This window comes from Rhinolophus ferrumequinum, chromosome X, assembly GCF_004115265.2.
Source record: "Rhinolophus ferrumequinum isolate MPI-CBG mRhiFer1 chromosome X, mRhiFer1_v1.p, whole genome shotgun sequence".
NCBI classification, from domain to species: domain Eukaryota; kingdom Metazoa; phylum Chordata; class Mammalia; order Chiroptera; family Rhinolophidae; genus Rhinolophus; species Rhinolophus ferrumequinum.
In genome coordinates, this window is record NC_046284.1 from 20,890,922 (window position 1) to 20,907,916 (window position 16,995).

At 34.7% G+C, this 16,995-nt stretch overlaps 1 protein-coding gene across 1 annotated transcript in view; it reads right to left on the reverse strand.

The window, feature by feature from the left end:
- Positions 1–307: 307 nt before the first annotated feature.
- The window catches only part of LOC117033750 (protein FAM122C-like), a 54,607-nt gene continuing 37,919 nt past the window's right edge, over positions 308–16,995 (reverse strand). Inside the window, exons 4-7 of the mRNA XM_033126056.1 lie at positions 7,539–7,582; positions 7,381–7,435; positions 1,025–1,103; positions 308–465 (exon numbers count right to left, since the gene is read on the reverse strand). Of these exons, the coding sequence (XP_032981947.1) occupies positions 308–465; positions 1,025–1,103; positions 7,381–7,435; positions 7,539–7,582 (336 nt within the window). The remainder of the gene's footprint in view (positions 466–1,024; positions 1,104–7,380; positions 7,436–7,538; positions 7,583–16,995) is intronic.

Genomic DNA, 16,995 nt, shown 5'->3' on the forward strand with positions numbered 1-16,995 from the left:
ATAGTTCTTATTTAGAAAACAACTTTGAAAATATTACTATATTACTTTTAAGGACCTACACAGGAATTAGATATGCATGTTCTATAAATAAACAGAATTTTAGGAAAAAAAGATAAATAGGAAGTAGTCTAAATTGTACCATACAATTCTGTTATTGCACCAACTTGTGTGTGTGTGTGTGTGAGAGAGAGAGAGAGAGAGAGAGAGAGAGAGAGAGAGAGAGAGAGCACACAAGTGAGAGAGTGTGCATGTGTATTTCTCCATTGGTGAGAAAGTCTTGGGATGGGTGAATCGCTTAGTTGAAGGTTCATCTACTATAATAAAAGGAGAACCAGAATTGCAGGCAACACAGGTGAGTTTGTGACAGTGCTGATTTTAGCTGGTAAATTACAAGGAGATCCTGTACTGCTGTTGTTTCCATCAAGAGCATCTGAACAGATGACAGACTAGGAGAAGACAATGCCACTTATTGGTAACAGAATTCAAGAGATCTCCGAGAACTCTGCTTTGTCTACAAATGAACACAAAACATGTGAAGCAAAGAACTTGTACTATTTACAAGAGCAATTTCACAAGAGCAGTAAAACAAACTCACAGTAACAATAAATAAAAAATCCATTCACTGTATTTACCATTTTAATTATTAAAACATACTTTGTTGGCACACTTTTCAATAATATGCTCAGCCTAATAAAGCACACAAAAATCCAAGATAGAAAAGGTGGGCAGAAGATAACCTTTTACCAAGCTTGCATTTTTATGTATTTCTCTAATACCTCTAAATCGAATACCAAAACCCCACTTGTATCCACCATATATTAATATCACACATGAAAGCTAGGGAGGAGATTTAAAGTTCATAGCATCTATTTGGAATATTAGTTTTATAACTTCTAAAAATATTTAATAACATACCATACTTCTGAACATATACAATAGCCAAAGTAAACTTAAAAATTAAGTGAAAATGGCTAATAAATGTTTACAACCTGATGTTAAGACTCACCACTCATTCATATCAGACAGTTAGGTAGTATCAGAAGAAGCCACGTTGGTTGTGCCTTGGAAAAATCTCTTAGGCTGATTTTCAAATGCAGTTTCACCTATGACAAAAAAGCAAATCAAGGTAGATATGTTTCATCTAACATGTTTATTATGTTTTTGATTGCAAAAGTAAAACTTGTATATTGCAATTAATATATAAAGTACAGAAAAACACAAAGGAAAAATATTTTCTATCACCATTATCCAGAGATAATCACTTTTCAGTCATTCTTTTTTTAAAAAAATTAATATTAAAAATAATTTTAATTTTTCAATTACAGTTGACATACAATATTATATTAGTTTCCAGTGTACAATATAGTGATTAGACATTTATATAACTTATGAAGTAATCACCCCCATAAATCTAGTACCCATCTGACACCATACAGTTATTATAATATTATTGACTATATTCCCTATACTTTACATCCCCATGACTACTGTGTAACCACCAATTTGTACTTCTTAATCCCTTCTCCTTTTTCACCCACCCCCAAATCCCCATCCAGCTGGCAACCATTGAAATGTTCTCTGTATATAAGTATGTTTTTGTTTTGTTTCTTTATTTTGTTGTTTAGATTCCATATATAAGTGAAATCATGTGGCATTTGTCTTTCTTTGTCTCACGTATTCCACTCAGCACAATACCCTCCAGGTCCATCCATTTCACTGCCGTCGTGACCAGAAATCTACTAATCCTTGAATATGGGTATGTATACATAATTGTTTTTTCCAACAAAATTAGATTTGTACTGTATATAATACCAATATGTAATCTATTTTTTGTTTCTAATGATTATAATTTTCTCATAATAATCAGTAAATTCTAAAACATGGTTTTATATAGCCATGTAGTAAGGCTGTATCATAATTTAATCTCATTCCTCATTTTAAACCTTTAGGTTGTTGCTATCTTTATTTTGCTAGTAAACATACATAATGAACTAAATATAAAAAGATCAATTTTTTATAGCATACAATGAGCAAAATAAATATAATTTTAAAGACTAAGAAGAAAAATCTAATTTCAAGAAAATGCAATGCCACAAACTTCACTTTGAAGTAAATGTCAAAATCTGTACGCTGCTACACTTTCATGTGATAACCATGGGTGGATATAAGAAAAACTGATGTTGAACCCCGTAGCTTCTAGGGTGGAATATATTTGAATGATAAAATACTAAGCCCACCTATTCATTAAAAAATATCCTGAAGAGCAGTTTCCACAGGCCTTCTTTAGGATTAGTATAATCATGGCTCAAAAAAGTATCCTGTCCCATTCCAGATTACACTTACAGCACCATGGAAAAATGACTCATCTCTTATTTTTGGTTTAAATTAAAGATAAGACAAATCAAAACAAATTCATCATAGCAGAAAATCAAAATTTTCTTTGCTAAAACATTATTTGCAAAACAATATTTACAGCTGCCTAATTTCTGCAGATTTCTTAGAATTCCCACTTGAAGCCTTATTTTCTCTTGCTTATTCCTAATGGAAGTAACGGTTGCTTATTCCCATAAAATACACCTTCATATGCTTGGAGACTCGAACCTTTATCTCCACTCTCTTCCACTTCACAGAGTCCTCATTCTTTTTCATTCTTCTGAACCTCCCCCACCAGGACCTCTTTTTGATTTTTTATACCATCTTTCCCCACATTTCCCTTGTATTAATGGGCTCCAAATACTGTGTTTCCCCGAAAATAAGACCAGGTCTTATATTAATTTTTGCTCCAAAAGATGCATTAGGGCATATTTTCAGGGGATGTCTTATTTTTTCATGCACAACAATCTACATTTATTCAAATACAGTCATGTCATCTTCTTCTGGAACATCATCATAACATGCTATGTAAATGCATCCATCTGGCTGACGATCTTAACTGGGGCTTATTTTTGGGTAGGTCTTATTTTCGAGAAACACGGTAGGATATAGTTTCTGGTTTCCCTAATCAATATTCATATTCCAAAATACATAAATAAAATTTCTGCTCAATCTGTTATTGCATCTGAAAGACCAGATGAATTTTGACCAAATTTGGACATGCTATGTTTGGGAGGGTCTGACTTAAAATATAGACTATATGGTACATATAGAATTCACTGTGGAGTTCTTAGGGACACTTCAAAGAAACGAGGCAGTCATCTTCCAGAGCAGCTGGAAACCAGGTGTAAGAAGCTTGTTTGTGACATACCATGTCCACCAAGTCACTTGGCAGAAGCCAAGTCTATTATGTCAAAATTGAAATATAAATTTTTAAATAATAAATTCTAAGAAAATTCCAAGCATTTTCAGTGTCATAAAACATTTTCTGTGTAAATGTCTTAAAGGAGAAATAATTTAATTTAGTAAAACACTGTCTTCAATTTAAGCATGTTTTATTTTAAAACCTCAGATGAGCCCAACTTTCTAACAGCTCCTTAACTGTTAATATATTTGAATGTTTTTTTCAACACTAGCCCACACTTCCCAGCACAGGCAAAAGACCCCTAAGCTAGGTCATTGATCCATCATCAAAAAACAATGTACTTAGTTTGGAAAAGAGTATCTTCCAGAATTGATCTAGTCTTAGAATATAATAAGTACATGCTGAGTTAGGTATGTTATGTTTCAATTTCTTTCCCCATAGTTTTGCTCTTCCCCTCCTCCCTCTCCCCCTATTTTTCTTCTTCCTCTTCCTCCTTCTCCTCCTCCTCCTTCTTCCCCTCCTTTCCTCCCCCCCTCCTTCCCCTTCTCCTTCTTTCCCATCTTAATGGATTTTTCACAAATACATTTTAAAAGTTTAATCTCCTTTCTTATTTATCCATTTCCCTCCCAATTAGTTATTTGGTTAAACTTGATAATAAGCCTCTAATTCAGTAGTGGTGTTAACAAAAGAAGAAGAAGAACACAGCTTAGTGAGGTGGGCTTGAGGAATGGGATCCAGGATTGTGGGAGTTTAAGAAAAAAACATACTTCTGTTTTTTCCATTGCCCTTTTATTACTGAGTAGGTAGGTCATTTTCCATATATTTAATCAAAAAATAACTCCAATAAAGAAGTGAAACATCAAACAACATATACCTTAGCATACATTTTTAGTATTGTAAGTGCATCTAATTTGTATCAACTTTTTCATATGATATTAGCATGTATGGGTGGTGGCAGGGCAGGGCAGGGGTTGAGATTCAGCAGAATACTTGATAACTGATTTACTCTATTTATTTGTTCATTCGTTCATCCCCCACCTTATTTCAGAAAGTATTTAAGGCAGCTAGCTTGGTGAATTACACTTATATAATGGAAATCATAATACTCGACTAAACTGGAATCAAATTTCTCAATTCACAGTTATATGGCATTTTATAGCTTTCAAAATGACTTTACATATAATTTTCTTTGAAAGGCCTCTAGTAACTTATCAAAAATATTTCAAATAAATAAATCCTCTAAGATGAATTTTAGTATAACACTTAATTTTATGATATTTTACAAAAATAATTCAAGGCTATATTTATTTCTGCTTGGTAGATAAAAGTACCTTTTCTTTTTATTGATCCAAGGACACTTGTTCTAATAACGTTGGTGGAACTTTGACTTCTTCTAAAATAAAATTATCACAATCATTACAAGAAAATGTTTGAACAAAATCAGCTATAACTATTTCATTATAACATATCTAAAGACATAGACTTTAAAAGGAGAGTTTGTATAGTATCCTACATCCCATCATTCTACTGCTTTTCTCTAAATATGGGTAGAAACAGGAATGCTCCAGGACAGAAAGCTATCTTATAATTTATAAGGATTCAGGATTTCCCCAAGTTGTGGGGACAAAAGCTAGAAGGATCTGCAGTCCTGGCCTTGACTTGCTTTGAATCAAGTGAGAATCCTGGGTGAATGAGCAGGTACAGTTATTTAAAGTTCAAGAGTTAGCTCTGATTCTTATCAACAAACTTGGTCAGAGGAAGAGTATGTTCAAACAGGTTAATAATTGCTGATTCTTCATATATTCACATGTTGTCACATGTTCTTAGTCACTTGATTATTTTCAATATACAAAATGATAAAGCAAAACAATGACATTTTAATTTAGCTAAAAAAGACATTACTTTGGTTGTCACAGAACCTGGAGCTATAATTTCTTTGAAGTTTCTAAAACTCTTATTTTAATAAACAATTTGGTATTTTCATATAATATAAACTTACAGTGTAAATCGTCGCATAGGACTGGGTTTAGGACTTGTAAGCAAATCAGTGCAACTCACAACAGTTTGTAATGATGGAGAAAAACATTGCTGAAACAAAATTGGAACAGAGTTTTTAAATCTGCCACTTTTCACAGAAACAGATTAGTGGTTTCATAGGGAGGGCAGGGGCGGGTGGCAGGGGAGGGGGTTGATAGAGAGAGCAAAAGATCATGAGAAAATTGTTTAGAGTGTGGGAACTGTTCTATATCTTGTGACAGGATTGTACACAATTACCAAAATTAATCATATTGAATAATTAAAAGCTGATGACTTTTGTTACATGTAAATAATACTTTTAGGAAATGAAAAGAAAGGGAAAACTGTAATTTAGAATCAGATATACAATACATATGGTCCCCAAAAGATTTGGGTGGTGAAGCATTAATGCTTCATAAGTATTTCGAGGGACATTCCTTTCTTACCTTCCCAATCCCCCTGGTAATAGAAGCTTTTGAGGATACTGGAATTAAATCAGTACACTTCGGAGAATATGAATTCTCTAAATTGTTGTCACGCTGTGTAAGCAGAAAACAGTGTACAATTGTAGCACCACCAATTATTTACCTATCAAATAATTAGGGAGGTAGCTGTGGCATGGGGAAGGGAATCCTTACTGAGTCAGTGGTTGTACTAAGGTGAGGAGCTCTCACCATCTTCAAGCAAGCAGGGAACCCTAGATTCACTTCAATAAGCAAAGGTACCCTTTGCCTTTTGGGAAAGAGAACTACATGGTAATTGAGGGACTTCCCTAGTGACCCCAGAAGACCTAGAATGTGCATACTCAATATTAAGCGATACCTACTATACACACAAATCCTAAATTTAATTTTTTTCTCTTTTGGTTTGACTTATGCTTTGTTATTAAAAAACATAAGGGGTTAGCCTTTGGACAGGAGTCTGCCATCCTCCCAGAATGCCGGCATTTTGAATAAACCTGCTTTTCTTTCCACCAAAAACAAAACAAAACAAAACAAAAAACCCCAAAAAACCTATAATACTTTGCCTAGGAAGTAGCAAAAAGGATTTGGTTAGAACTAAGATACAAATGGGACAGCAAAAATAAATACAGCTATAAAAGATGCTTATAGGTTTTATGTACACAAAATCAGTACTACATAATTCAGGATTTTAAAATGTCCTCTTTTCTTTTCCAAGACACAAGGAGAGTTGTGTTACACGTTCCCTTCCTCCTCCTAACACACTCTCAGATTCATTCACACCAACACCTAAAGTAATCAGAATCCTCTCAGTTAAGGGAATCCAAAGCATCTATACATTGTATTAGCACCAAAACATGAAGAGTGACAGGCTCCAGAGGTTATCTACTCATTCTTCAGGACTACAGAATCGGGGATAGATGCCCGTCTAAGGCACTCAACGCTCATAGAATAACAAGATGTCACTGTTTTTGCTGATGACCCATTTCTTTATCTAATAATTCCCAAATCTGGAAATTGACATCTAACCAGAATCTCTTCTACTCAAATTTCAGCTCATTTCTTGTTTTGTGATTACCTGAGATGTACCTGGAAAAGAACCCTGAACATCATTCAACTACCACAACTAAGTAATCATAATGCGTACGGAGACATTAACAAATGTTAGCAAGGGATGTAACTAAATCCCAAATACGTTTAACTTAAAGTTGTATGTTAGTGGGAGTATATGTGTTATAGGCATAAAAATACAGTATTTTCCAGTAAATCCAATGTCTATGGCTTAAACTCTAGTATATAGTTAATAAATTATGTAGAAGGAAGTGAAATCATTTATTTTATTTTTTGTCATCTAAGCAATTTAACCAGCACAACTGAACTTTTTAAAGACCCACTTGTATAGACAGGAAGCTGGTCCACAACAATATTTTTGTTTCAGACAACTATTTACTTTGAACCCCACTTTCAAACAATGTTAGTTATTTGTATGGGAAAATCATAAACTCTTTCTTAAGAGCAAGCAAAAATTATTTATGCAGCATATATAATTTTAGTTGTCAATGAAATCTTAGATTTCTAGAACTTACAGCAAAACTAGGTAGTGCCAACATTGAAAATCAGTAAAATTTTCAAATTTTCTACAAACTTGAAGTGTTAATATCATACCAAGTTCAAAGATTCTTCCAAAGATCGACTTATCTTCATTGTAGTTTGTACCTCCCTACAAAAGAAAAGACATCAGTACCGCCGTTTGCCTATCTAAAAGAAAAGATGTGACTGAATATACAAATGATCAGAATGGTGATTCAAAGTACACTACTCACCATTCATGAATTACTTCTCTTTTTATTAAATCCATGCATTCTTCCTGAAAGGCAAGAACATGAGAATAAACTGAATAAAGTTCCTACAGTTTTACAAAGTGATTTCATTTGGCTGTACCTTTGTTATTATTCACTGGGCTATAGAAGAGCTGGAGTACAATGGAACCTCTAAACAAGTGTCTGGTTCTCTCCTTTTCATTGTTGCACCTACCACACTGAAGATCTATTACTTATGCATTGCAATGCATCAGATATGCAAGAACTAATTGGAGAAAAACTTTGTACCTTTGTTCATTCAAAAGAGAAAACATCAAACGTTAAATATTATACTATTTTTCCTTTTCTTTCTGTTTGTGCTAATTATTACTTTTTAATTTATTTTTATTTTTCAATTACAGTTGACATTCAATATTATTTTATATTAGTTTCAGATATACAACATAATGGTTAGACATTTATGTAATTTACAAAGTGATCCCCTGATAAGTTTAGTACCCACCTGGCACCACACATAGTTATTACCATATTATTGACTATATTCCCTATGCTGTACTTTACATCCCAGAGACTATTTTCTAACTACCGATTTGTACTTCTTAATCCCTTCCCCAACACCCCTCCCACCTAGCAACCATCAGTTAGTACTTTGTATCTATTAGTCTGTTTTGCTTGTTCATTTATTTTGTTCTTTAGATTCCACATAAAAATATTATACTATGTTTCCTATCATTAATACTATGATAGTAATATTACTTAGAGTCCAAAACAAACTAAATGTTTATCAGTATGGGTTTACTTAAGTAAATGATGATACAAATATGATTTAAATCTAGTCATTGACATTGAAAAAATATTCATTACATATTAAGTAAGAAAAAAATAGATGCTATTTATGTAAAATTATAAACAAAAGTGTTCAGAAGGATATTCACCAAAATGTCAACAATACTTATCAATGAATAGTGAGGTTTGGAGTAATTTGTTCTTTCTTACTTTATACTTTTACCATTTTGTCTGACCTTTTTATAATATGCAAATATCATTTTCCACATAGTTTTAAAAAAATAACCCACATATGGAAAGACATCCTGTATTTGTGGATTGGAAGACTTAATATTGTTAAGCTAGCAATACTATTCAAAGTGATTTACAGATGCAATGCAACAACCCGTTATCAAAAATCCCAATGGCGGGGACCAGCCCAGTGGCTCAGGTGGTCGGAGTGCCGTGCTCCTAATGCCAAGGTCACCAGTTTGATTCCCACATGGGCCAGTGAGCTGTGCCCTCTACAGCTAAGTTTGTGAACAACGGCTTTTCCTGGAGCTGGGCTGCCTTGAGCAGCCGAAGCTCGGTGTGAGCTGCTATGTGTTGCCCTGGGCTACCATAAGCTTCCAGGAGCAGCCTGTAGCCAGTGTGAGTGGGCGGCAGCCAGAGTGGGGGAGGGGGAAGTGAAAGAAGGGAAAAAAAATATCCCAGTGGCATTCTTTTGAAGAAAAATCCCATCCTAAAGTTCATACATTATCTCAAAGAGCCCCAAGTAGTCAAACCAATTGTGAAAAAAAAGAATAAACTTGAAAGGCTCACACTTCCTGTTTTCAAAACGTAATACAAAGCTACAGTAACCAAAACAGTGTGGTACTGGCATAAGAACAGACATTATGGATCAATGGAATAGAGAGTCCAGAAATAAACTCTTGCATTTATGGTCTATTAATTTTTGACAAGGGTGTCAAACCATTCAATGGGGAAAGGGTGGTCTTTTAAAAAATGGTGCATGGAAAACTGAACATCCACACACAAAAGAATAAAGTTGTACCCTTTTGTTACACCACATACAAAAATTAACTCAAAATAGATGAAAGACCTAACGATCTAAAACTGTAAAAGTCTTAGAAGAAAACAGGGCAAAAACTTCATGACACTGGATGTGGCAATGATTTCTTGGATATGTTACCAAAGCAGAGATAAGAAAAGAAAACAATAGATAGTTGAATTTCATAAAAATTTAAAACTTTCGTGCATTAAAAGACACTATCAAGAGAGTGAAAAGACAATCACAGAATTGGAGATGCTTACAAATCATATATCTGATAAGGAATTAATAGCAAGAATATATAAAGAACTCCTACAACTGAACAACAACAACACAAAAAACTCAATTAAAATATGAGCAAAGGGCTTGAATATATGTTGCTCCAAAGAAGATATACAAATGGTCAATCTGCACATGAAAAGATGCTCAACATCATTTGTCATTAGGGACATGCCAATAAAAATCACAATGAGTTACCACTTCACATTCATTTGGATAACTACTGTTTTAAAAATATGGAAAATAACAAGTGCTGGTGAGAATGTGGTGAAATTCGAACCCTCATATATTAATGGTGGGAATGTAAAATGGTGTAGATATTGTGGGAAACAATTTGGCAGTTCTTCAAAAAGTTAAACATTAAAATACTATATGATCCAGAAATCCCACTCCTAGATATATACCCCAAAGTACTGAAAGCAGGGATTCAAACAGATACTTGTACACCAGTGTTCACACCAGCAGGATTCACAATAGCCAGAAAATGGAAATAATCCAAGTATTCATCACCAAATGAACAGATAAAAATGTAGTATATACATACAATAGAATATTATTCAGCTACAAAAAGAATGAAGTTCTAACATATGCTACAACATGGATGAATCTTGAAAACATTATGTTAACTGAAATAAGCCCAACACAAAAGAAAAAATGTGATTCCACTTGTATGAGGTACCTAGAATAGTCAAAGTCATAGAGACAGAAAGTAGAATAGAGGTTATAGGCGATGGGGGTAAAATGGGGAGTTATTGCTGAATGGGTATAGAGTTTCTGTTTGGCGTGATGAAAAAGTTCTGGAAATGGAAAGTGATGATGGTTATCGTGAATGTACTTAATGCCACTAAATTGTATTCTCAAAATGGTTAATAAAAACCCACAGTCCAAATTCATCCTAGTGTTCTTAAAAACATATTTCACACATAATAAAGTATGTAAGATAGTGCTGGGAAAATATGGTGCTAAGTATTACGGGGAACATGAAATAAGCCAATGAGCGTCCCCTAAAGAGACCTAGAATCATATTTGATAGGCAAGCTTTATGTACATTAAGTCGGTGCTCTCCAAAGTAAGCATAATCATAGGCCAGGCGTACAAGATGATCCACTGAGAAGCAAAAAGAAAAAAAAAACACAGAAATTCAACTTTTACATTTTCCAAAATCTAAGACAGTAAGAAGTGAAGGCTTGCTGATATTAGATATACACATTGACACAGTTGCCCTCACTCAGCCCACAGAGTCCAAAGATCTTGTGAGAGAAGAGCACTTTTTAAATTTTTGTTTTTCAACTAACACACTTTAATGCACACCTCTTTTTTTTTAAATTCTTTTTTCTTAAACTTTATTGGGGTGACAATTGTTAGTAAAGTTACATAGATTTCAGGTGTACAATTCTGTGATGCATCATCTATATATCACATTGTGTGTTCACCACCTAGAGTCAGTTCTCTTTCCATTACGACATATTTGATCCCTTTTACCCTCAACTACCATTCCCCACCCCCCTTACTCTCTGGTAACCATTAAACTATTGTCTGTGTCTATGAGTTTTTGTTTCTTTATTTGTTTGTCTTGTTCTTTTATTGTTTTCAGTTTTACATACCGCATATCAGTGAAATCATATGGTTCTCGACTTTTTCTGACTTATTTCACTTAACATAACAATCTCAAGATCCATCCATGTTGTCGCAAATGATACTACAGTAGTGCCTCGGTTTTCGAACGTCTCCGTTGACAAACATTTCGGTTTACAAACGCTGTAAACCCAGAAGAAAATGCTTCAGTTTTCGAACACACTTTGGTTTTCCAACACCTCTCGAAAGTTTAACATGTCATGCAGCTTCCACTGAGTGCAGATCCTGAGGCCTAGCTGTCGGCTGTTTTCAAATGTTTCAGAACCCGAATGGTCTTCCGGAACAGATTACAGTCGAAAACCGAGGTACCACTGTATTTCGTTTTTTTTCTTATGGAAGAATAGTATGCTATCGTGTATATATACTACATCTCCTTTATCCAATCATCTATTGAAGGATACTTTGGTTGCTTCCATGTTGGGGCCACCGTAAATAAAGCAGCAATGAACATTGGAGCACATATATCTTTACAGATAAATGTTTTCAGATTTTTTGGGTAGATACCCAGGAAAGGGATTGCTGAATCATATGGTAATTTTATTCATAATTTTTTGAGGAACCTCCACACTGCCTTCCATAGTGGCTGTAACAATCTGCATTCCCACCAACAGTGTATGAGGGTTCCTTTTTCTCCACACCCTCTCCAACACTTGTTACTATTTGTCTTGTTGATAGCCATTCTAACTGGTGTGAGGTGATATCTCATTGTGGTTTTTATTTGCATTTCTCTGATGATGAGTGATGTCGAGCAGTTTTTCATATGACTACTGGCCATTTGTACGTCCTCGTTGGAGAAATGTCTACTCAGATCCTCTGCCCATTTTTTAATTGGGTTGTTTGCTTTTTTTGTTCTTGAGTTGTATGAGTTCCTTATATATTTTTCATATTAGCCTCTTATCGGAGGCGTTGTTTGCAAAAACCTTCTCCCATTTGGTTGGTTGCCTCTTTATTTTGTCGATGGTTTCTTTTGCTGTGCAGAAGATTTTTAGTTTGACATATTACCTTTCATTTATTATAGCTTTTACTTCCCTTGCCTTTGAAGTCAAATTCATAAAATGCTCTTTGAACCCAAGTTCCATAAGTTTAGTACCTATGTTTTCTTCTATGCGTTTTATTGTTTCAGGTCTTATGGTTAAGTCTTTGATCCATTTTGAGTTAATTTTGGTACACAGTGACAGATAGCAGTCTAGTTTCATTCTTTTGAACGTGGCTTTCCAATTCTCCCAGCACCATTTATTGAAGAGGCTGTCTTTCTCCATTGTTATGTTTTTGGCTTCTTGGGCGAAAATTATCTGTCCATATTTATGTGGGTTTATTTCTGGGTTCTCAATTCTATTCCATTGGTCTATGTAACTGTTTTTCAGCCAATATCATGCTGTTTTCATTATTGTTGCCCTGTAGTACAAGCTCAAGTCAGGGGATGTGAAACCTCCAGTATTGTTCTTTCTTCTTAGGATTGCTTTGGCAATTCGGGGTCTTTTGTGGTTCCAAACAAATCTGATGATTTTTTGTTCTATTTCTTTAAAAAATGCCATTGGGATTTTTTTTTAATTTATTTTTAATTTATTGGGGTGACAATTGTTAGTATAATTACATAGATTTCAGGTGTGCAATTCTGTATCACATCATCCATAAGTCACACTGTGTGTTCACCACCCAGAGTCAGCTCCCCTTCCATCACCATACATTTGATCCCCCTCACCCTCATCCCCCCCCAACCCCCTTACGCTCTGGTAACCACCAAATTACGTTCCCCAGATTAATTTTCAAACCCCGTGGCCATCCTGTGGTCACCGACTGCCCTCCAATCCCCTCACCCTCCCCCCCACCCCCCACCCCTCCCGCCCATCTAGCCATTGGGATTTTGATGGGGAATGCATTAAATCTGTATATTGCTTTGGGTAATACGGCCATTTTAACTATGTTGATTCTTCCAATCCATGAGCACGGAATGTCTTTCCATTTCTTTGTGTCTTCTTCAATTTCTTTTAAAAATGTCTTATAGTTTCCAGCAGATAGGTCTTTCATATCCTTGGTTAAGTTTATTCCTAGGTATTTTATTCATTTTGCTGCAATTGCAAAAGGAATTGTGTTTTTTTATTTCTTTTTCTGAGATTTCATTGTTAGTATATGGGAATGCAATGGACTTTTGTACGTTGATTTTGTAGCTGGCAACTTTACTGTATTCGTTGATTGTTTCTAATAGCTTTTTGGTGGAGTCTTTAGGGTTTTCCATATATAGCATCATGTCATCTGTGAAGAGTGACAATTTAACTTCTTCATTCCCAATTTGGATGCCTTTTATTTCTTTGTCTTGCTTGATTGCTCTGGCTAGGACTTCCTACACAATGTTGAAAAGCAGAGGTGATAGGGGACAGCCATGTCGTGTTCCTGAACGTGGAGCAAAGGGCTTCTGTTTTTCACCGCTAATTATGATATTAGCTGAGGGTTTTTCACATATGGCCTTTATTATGTTAAGGTATTTTTCTTCTACACCTACTTTATTGTTTTAATCATAAATGGATGTTGTATCTTGTCAAACACTTTTTCTGCATCAATTGATATAATCACATGATTTTTGTCCTTTATTTTGTTTATGTGATGTATCACATTGATGGATTTGCAGATGTTGAACCATCCTTGTGCCCCTGGGATGAACCCCACTTGGTCGTGATGAATAGTCTTTTTAATGCATTGTTGTATTCTATTTGCTAGAATTTTGTTTAGGATTTTTGCATCTGTATTCATCAGAGATAATGGTCTGTAGTTTTCTTTATTTTGTGTTGTCTTTACCAGGTTTTGGTATCAGGGCAATGGTGGCCTCATAAAATGAGTTAGGGAGTACTGTCTCTTCTTCAATTTTTTGGAAGAGTTTGAGTAGGATTGGTATTAGATCCTCTTTGAAGGTTTGGTATAATTCACTAGTGAAGCCATCTGGTCCTGGACTTTTGCTTTTGGGAAGGTTTCGGACTCAATTTCGTTACTGGTGATCGGTCTGTTTAGATTTTCCAGTTCTTCATGATTCAGCCTAGGAAGGCTATGTGTTTCTAAGAACTTGTCCATTTCTTCTAGGTTATTGAATTTGGTGGCATATAGTCCTTCATAGTATTCTTGGATGATCCTTTGTATTTCTGTGGCATCTGTGGTAACTTACCCTCTTACATTTCTGATTTTGTTTATTAGTGTCTTTTGTCTTTTTATCGTAGTGAGTCTAGCCAAGAGGTTGTCAATTTTGTTAACCTTTTCAAAGAACCAGCTCTTTGTGACATTAATTTTTTTCTACTGTCTTTTTGTTCTCTATTTCATTTAGTTCTGCTCAGATTTTTATTGTATTCTTTCTTCTGCTGACCTTGGGTTTCATTTCTTCTACTTTTTCTAGTTCTTTAAGGTGTAACGTGAGGTTATTTATTTGGGATTTTTCTTGTTTCTTGAGATAGGCCTGTAATGATATAAATTTCCCTCTTGAAACTGCTTTTGCTGCATCCCAAAAATTTTGGTAGGATGTATTTTCATACTCAATTTTTTCTATGTATCTTTTGATCTCTCCTCTTATTTCTTCTTTAACCCGGTCGTTCTTTAAAAGTATGTTGTTTAATCTCCACGTATTTGTGGGTTTTCCTGCTTTCTTTTTGTAATTGATGTCCAATTTCAAAGCCTTGTGATCAGAGAATATGCTTGGTATGATTTCAGTCTTCTTAAATTGGCTGAGGCTAGTTTTATGTCCCAATATATGCTCTATTCTTGAGAATGTTCCATGTACACTAGAAAAGAATGTATAGTCTGATGCTTTAGGATGAAGTGCTCTATAGATGTCAATTATGTCCATTTCATCTACTGTGTCATTTAGGGCTGCTATTTCGTTATTTATTTTCTGTTTGGACGATCTATCCATAGCTGTCAATGATGTATTTAGGTTCCCTACTATAATTGTGTTTTAGTCAATTTCTCCCTTTAGTTCTGTTAGTAGTTGGTAGTTGCTTGGTATATTTCGGTGCTCCCTGATTTGGGGCATAAATATTGGCGACTATTATATCTTCTTGTTGTATAGACCACTATATCATTATGAAATGTCCATCTTTGTCTCTTGTTACCTTTCTTATCCTGAAGTCTGTTGCACCTGATATCAGCATAAGTACACCTGCTTTTCTCTGGATACCATTTGCTTGGAATATCAATTTTGATGCTTTTACTTTGAGTCTATGTTTGTCCCTGTAGCTGTTATGTGTCTCTTGAAGGTAGCATATGGTTGGGTTTAGTATTTGAATCCAATCTGCTACTCTGTGCCTTTTTATTGGTGAGTTCAGTCCATTTACATTTAGGGTGATTATTGATATTTGAGGATTTCCTATCATTCTATCTCTGGTTTTCTGGTAGGATGGTGTCTCCATTGTTTCTTTGCATTTTTGTTGCTATCTATTATTTCAGTGTGGTGGTATTCTATGATATTTCCCTCTTCTTCTTCTTTTTTTATGTTACATATTTCAATTCTGGATTTTTTTTGAGTGGTTACTATTAAGTTTATGTAAAATAAAGTTTCATATTTAGAGTATTCAATTTTCTTCAGCATGCTTCCTTTCTCTATTCCCTTGTGCTGGTTGAGACCTTTACTCTCTCCCCTTTTACTTTGTTGTTGTCACAAATTATCCCTATTTATGCTTTGAATTGATTTCTGCACTGCAGTATCATGTTCTCTTTCTCCTGTCTCTTTTTTTGAAGTGTTTTTTTTTCTTGTTTACCCTGTATATGTTTAAGTGTATAGTGTCCTATTTGATATATGAGTTGCCATGTCCTGCTTCTGTCTGTCTGTTCATACTACTGCTCATGGTTTTGTATGCCTTTGCTTTTTTGTTTCAGGTCGAATAGCTTTCTTCAGTATTTCTTGTAGTGCAGGATGTGTGTTAGAAGATTCCCTCAGCTTCTGTATGTCTGGAAAGGTCTTTATTCCTCCTTCACATCTAAAGGATATCTTTGCTGGATATATTATTCTTGGCTCATAATTTCTCTTTCAATAGTTTGAATATTTGGTTCCACTCCCTCCTGGCTTGTAGAATTTCTGTGGAAAAAAATCTCATGATAATCTAATGGGCTTTCCATTGTAGGTTACCGTCTTCTTTTCCCTGGCTGCCTTGAGGATTCTTTCTTTGTCGTTAATTTTTGACAGCTTCAATACAATGTACCTTGGAGAAGGCCTTTTGGGATTGAGGTGATTTGGTGTTCTTATTTCGACTAATTGTTTGAATATACTCTCGGTTCCCTTCTCCGTTTCTTCTCCTTCTGGTATGCCCATTATTCTTATATGGCTCTTTCTGATGGAGTCAGAAAGTTCTTGTAGAGTTATTTTCATTTCTTTTACGTCTCAAGTCTCTCTCTTCTTCCATCGGCATCATTTCCAAATTTCTATCTTTGATGTCACTGACTCTTTCCTCCATCTGGTCAACTCTACTACCTAAGCTGGCTATTTCATTCTTCATTTCTTTTATTGAGTTCTTACTCTCAAAAAATTCTATTTGGTTCTTTTTTAAAATTTCAGTCTCTTTGGTAAAATGTTCATTTTGTTCTTTGATTGTGTTTCTGAGTTCATTAAACTGCCTGTCTGTGTTTTCTTGCATTTCATTGAGTTTTTTCAGAACTGTAACATTGAATCCTCTGTCATTTAAGTGACATATTTCCATGTCTTTAAGTTCCTTTTCTGGAGACTTTTCACTTTCTTTCTGAGCTGTCTTGTTACCT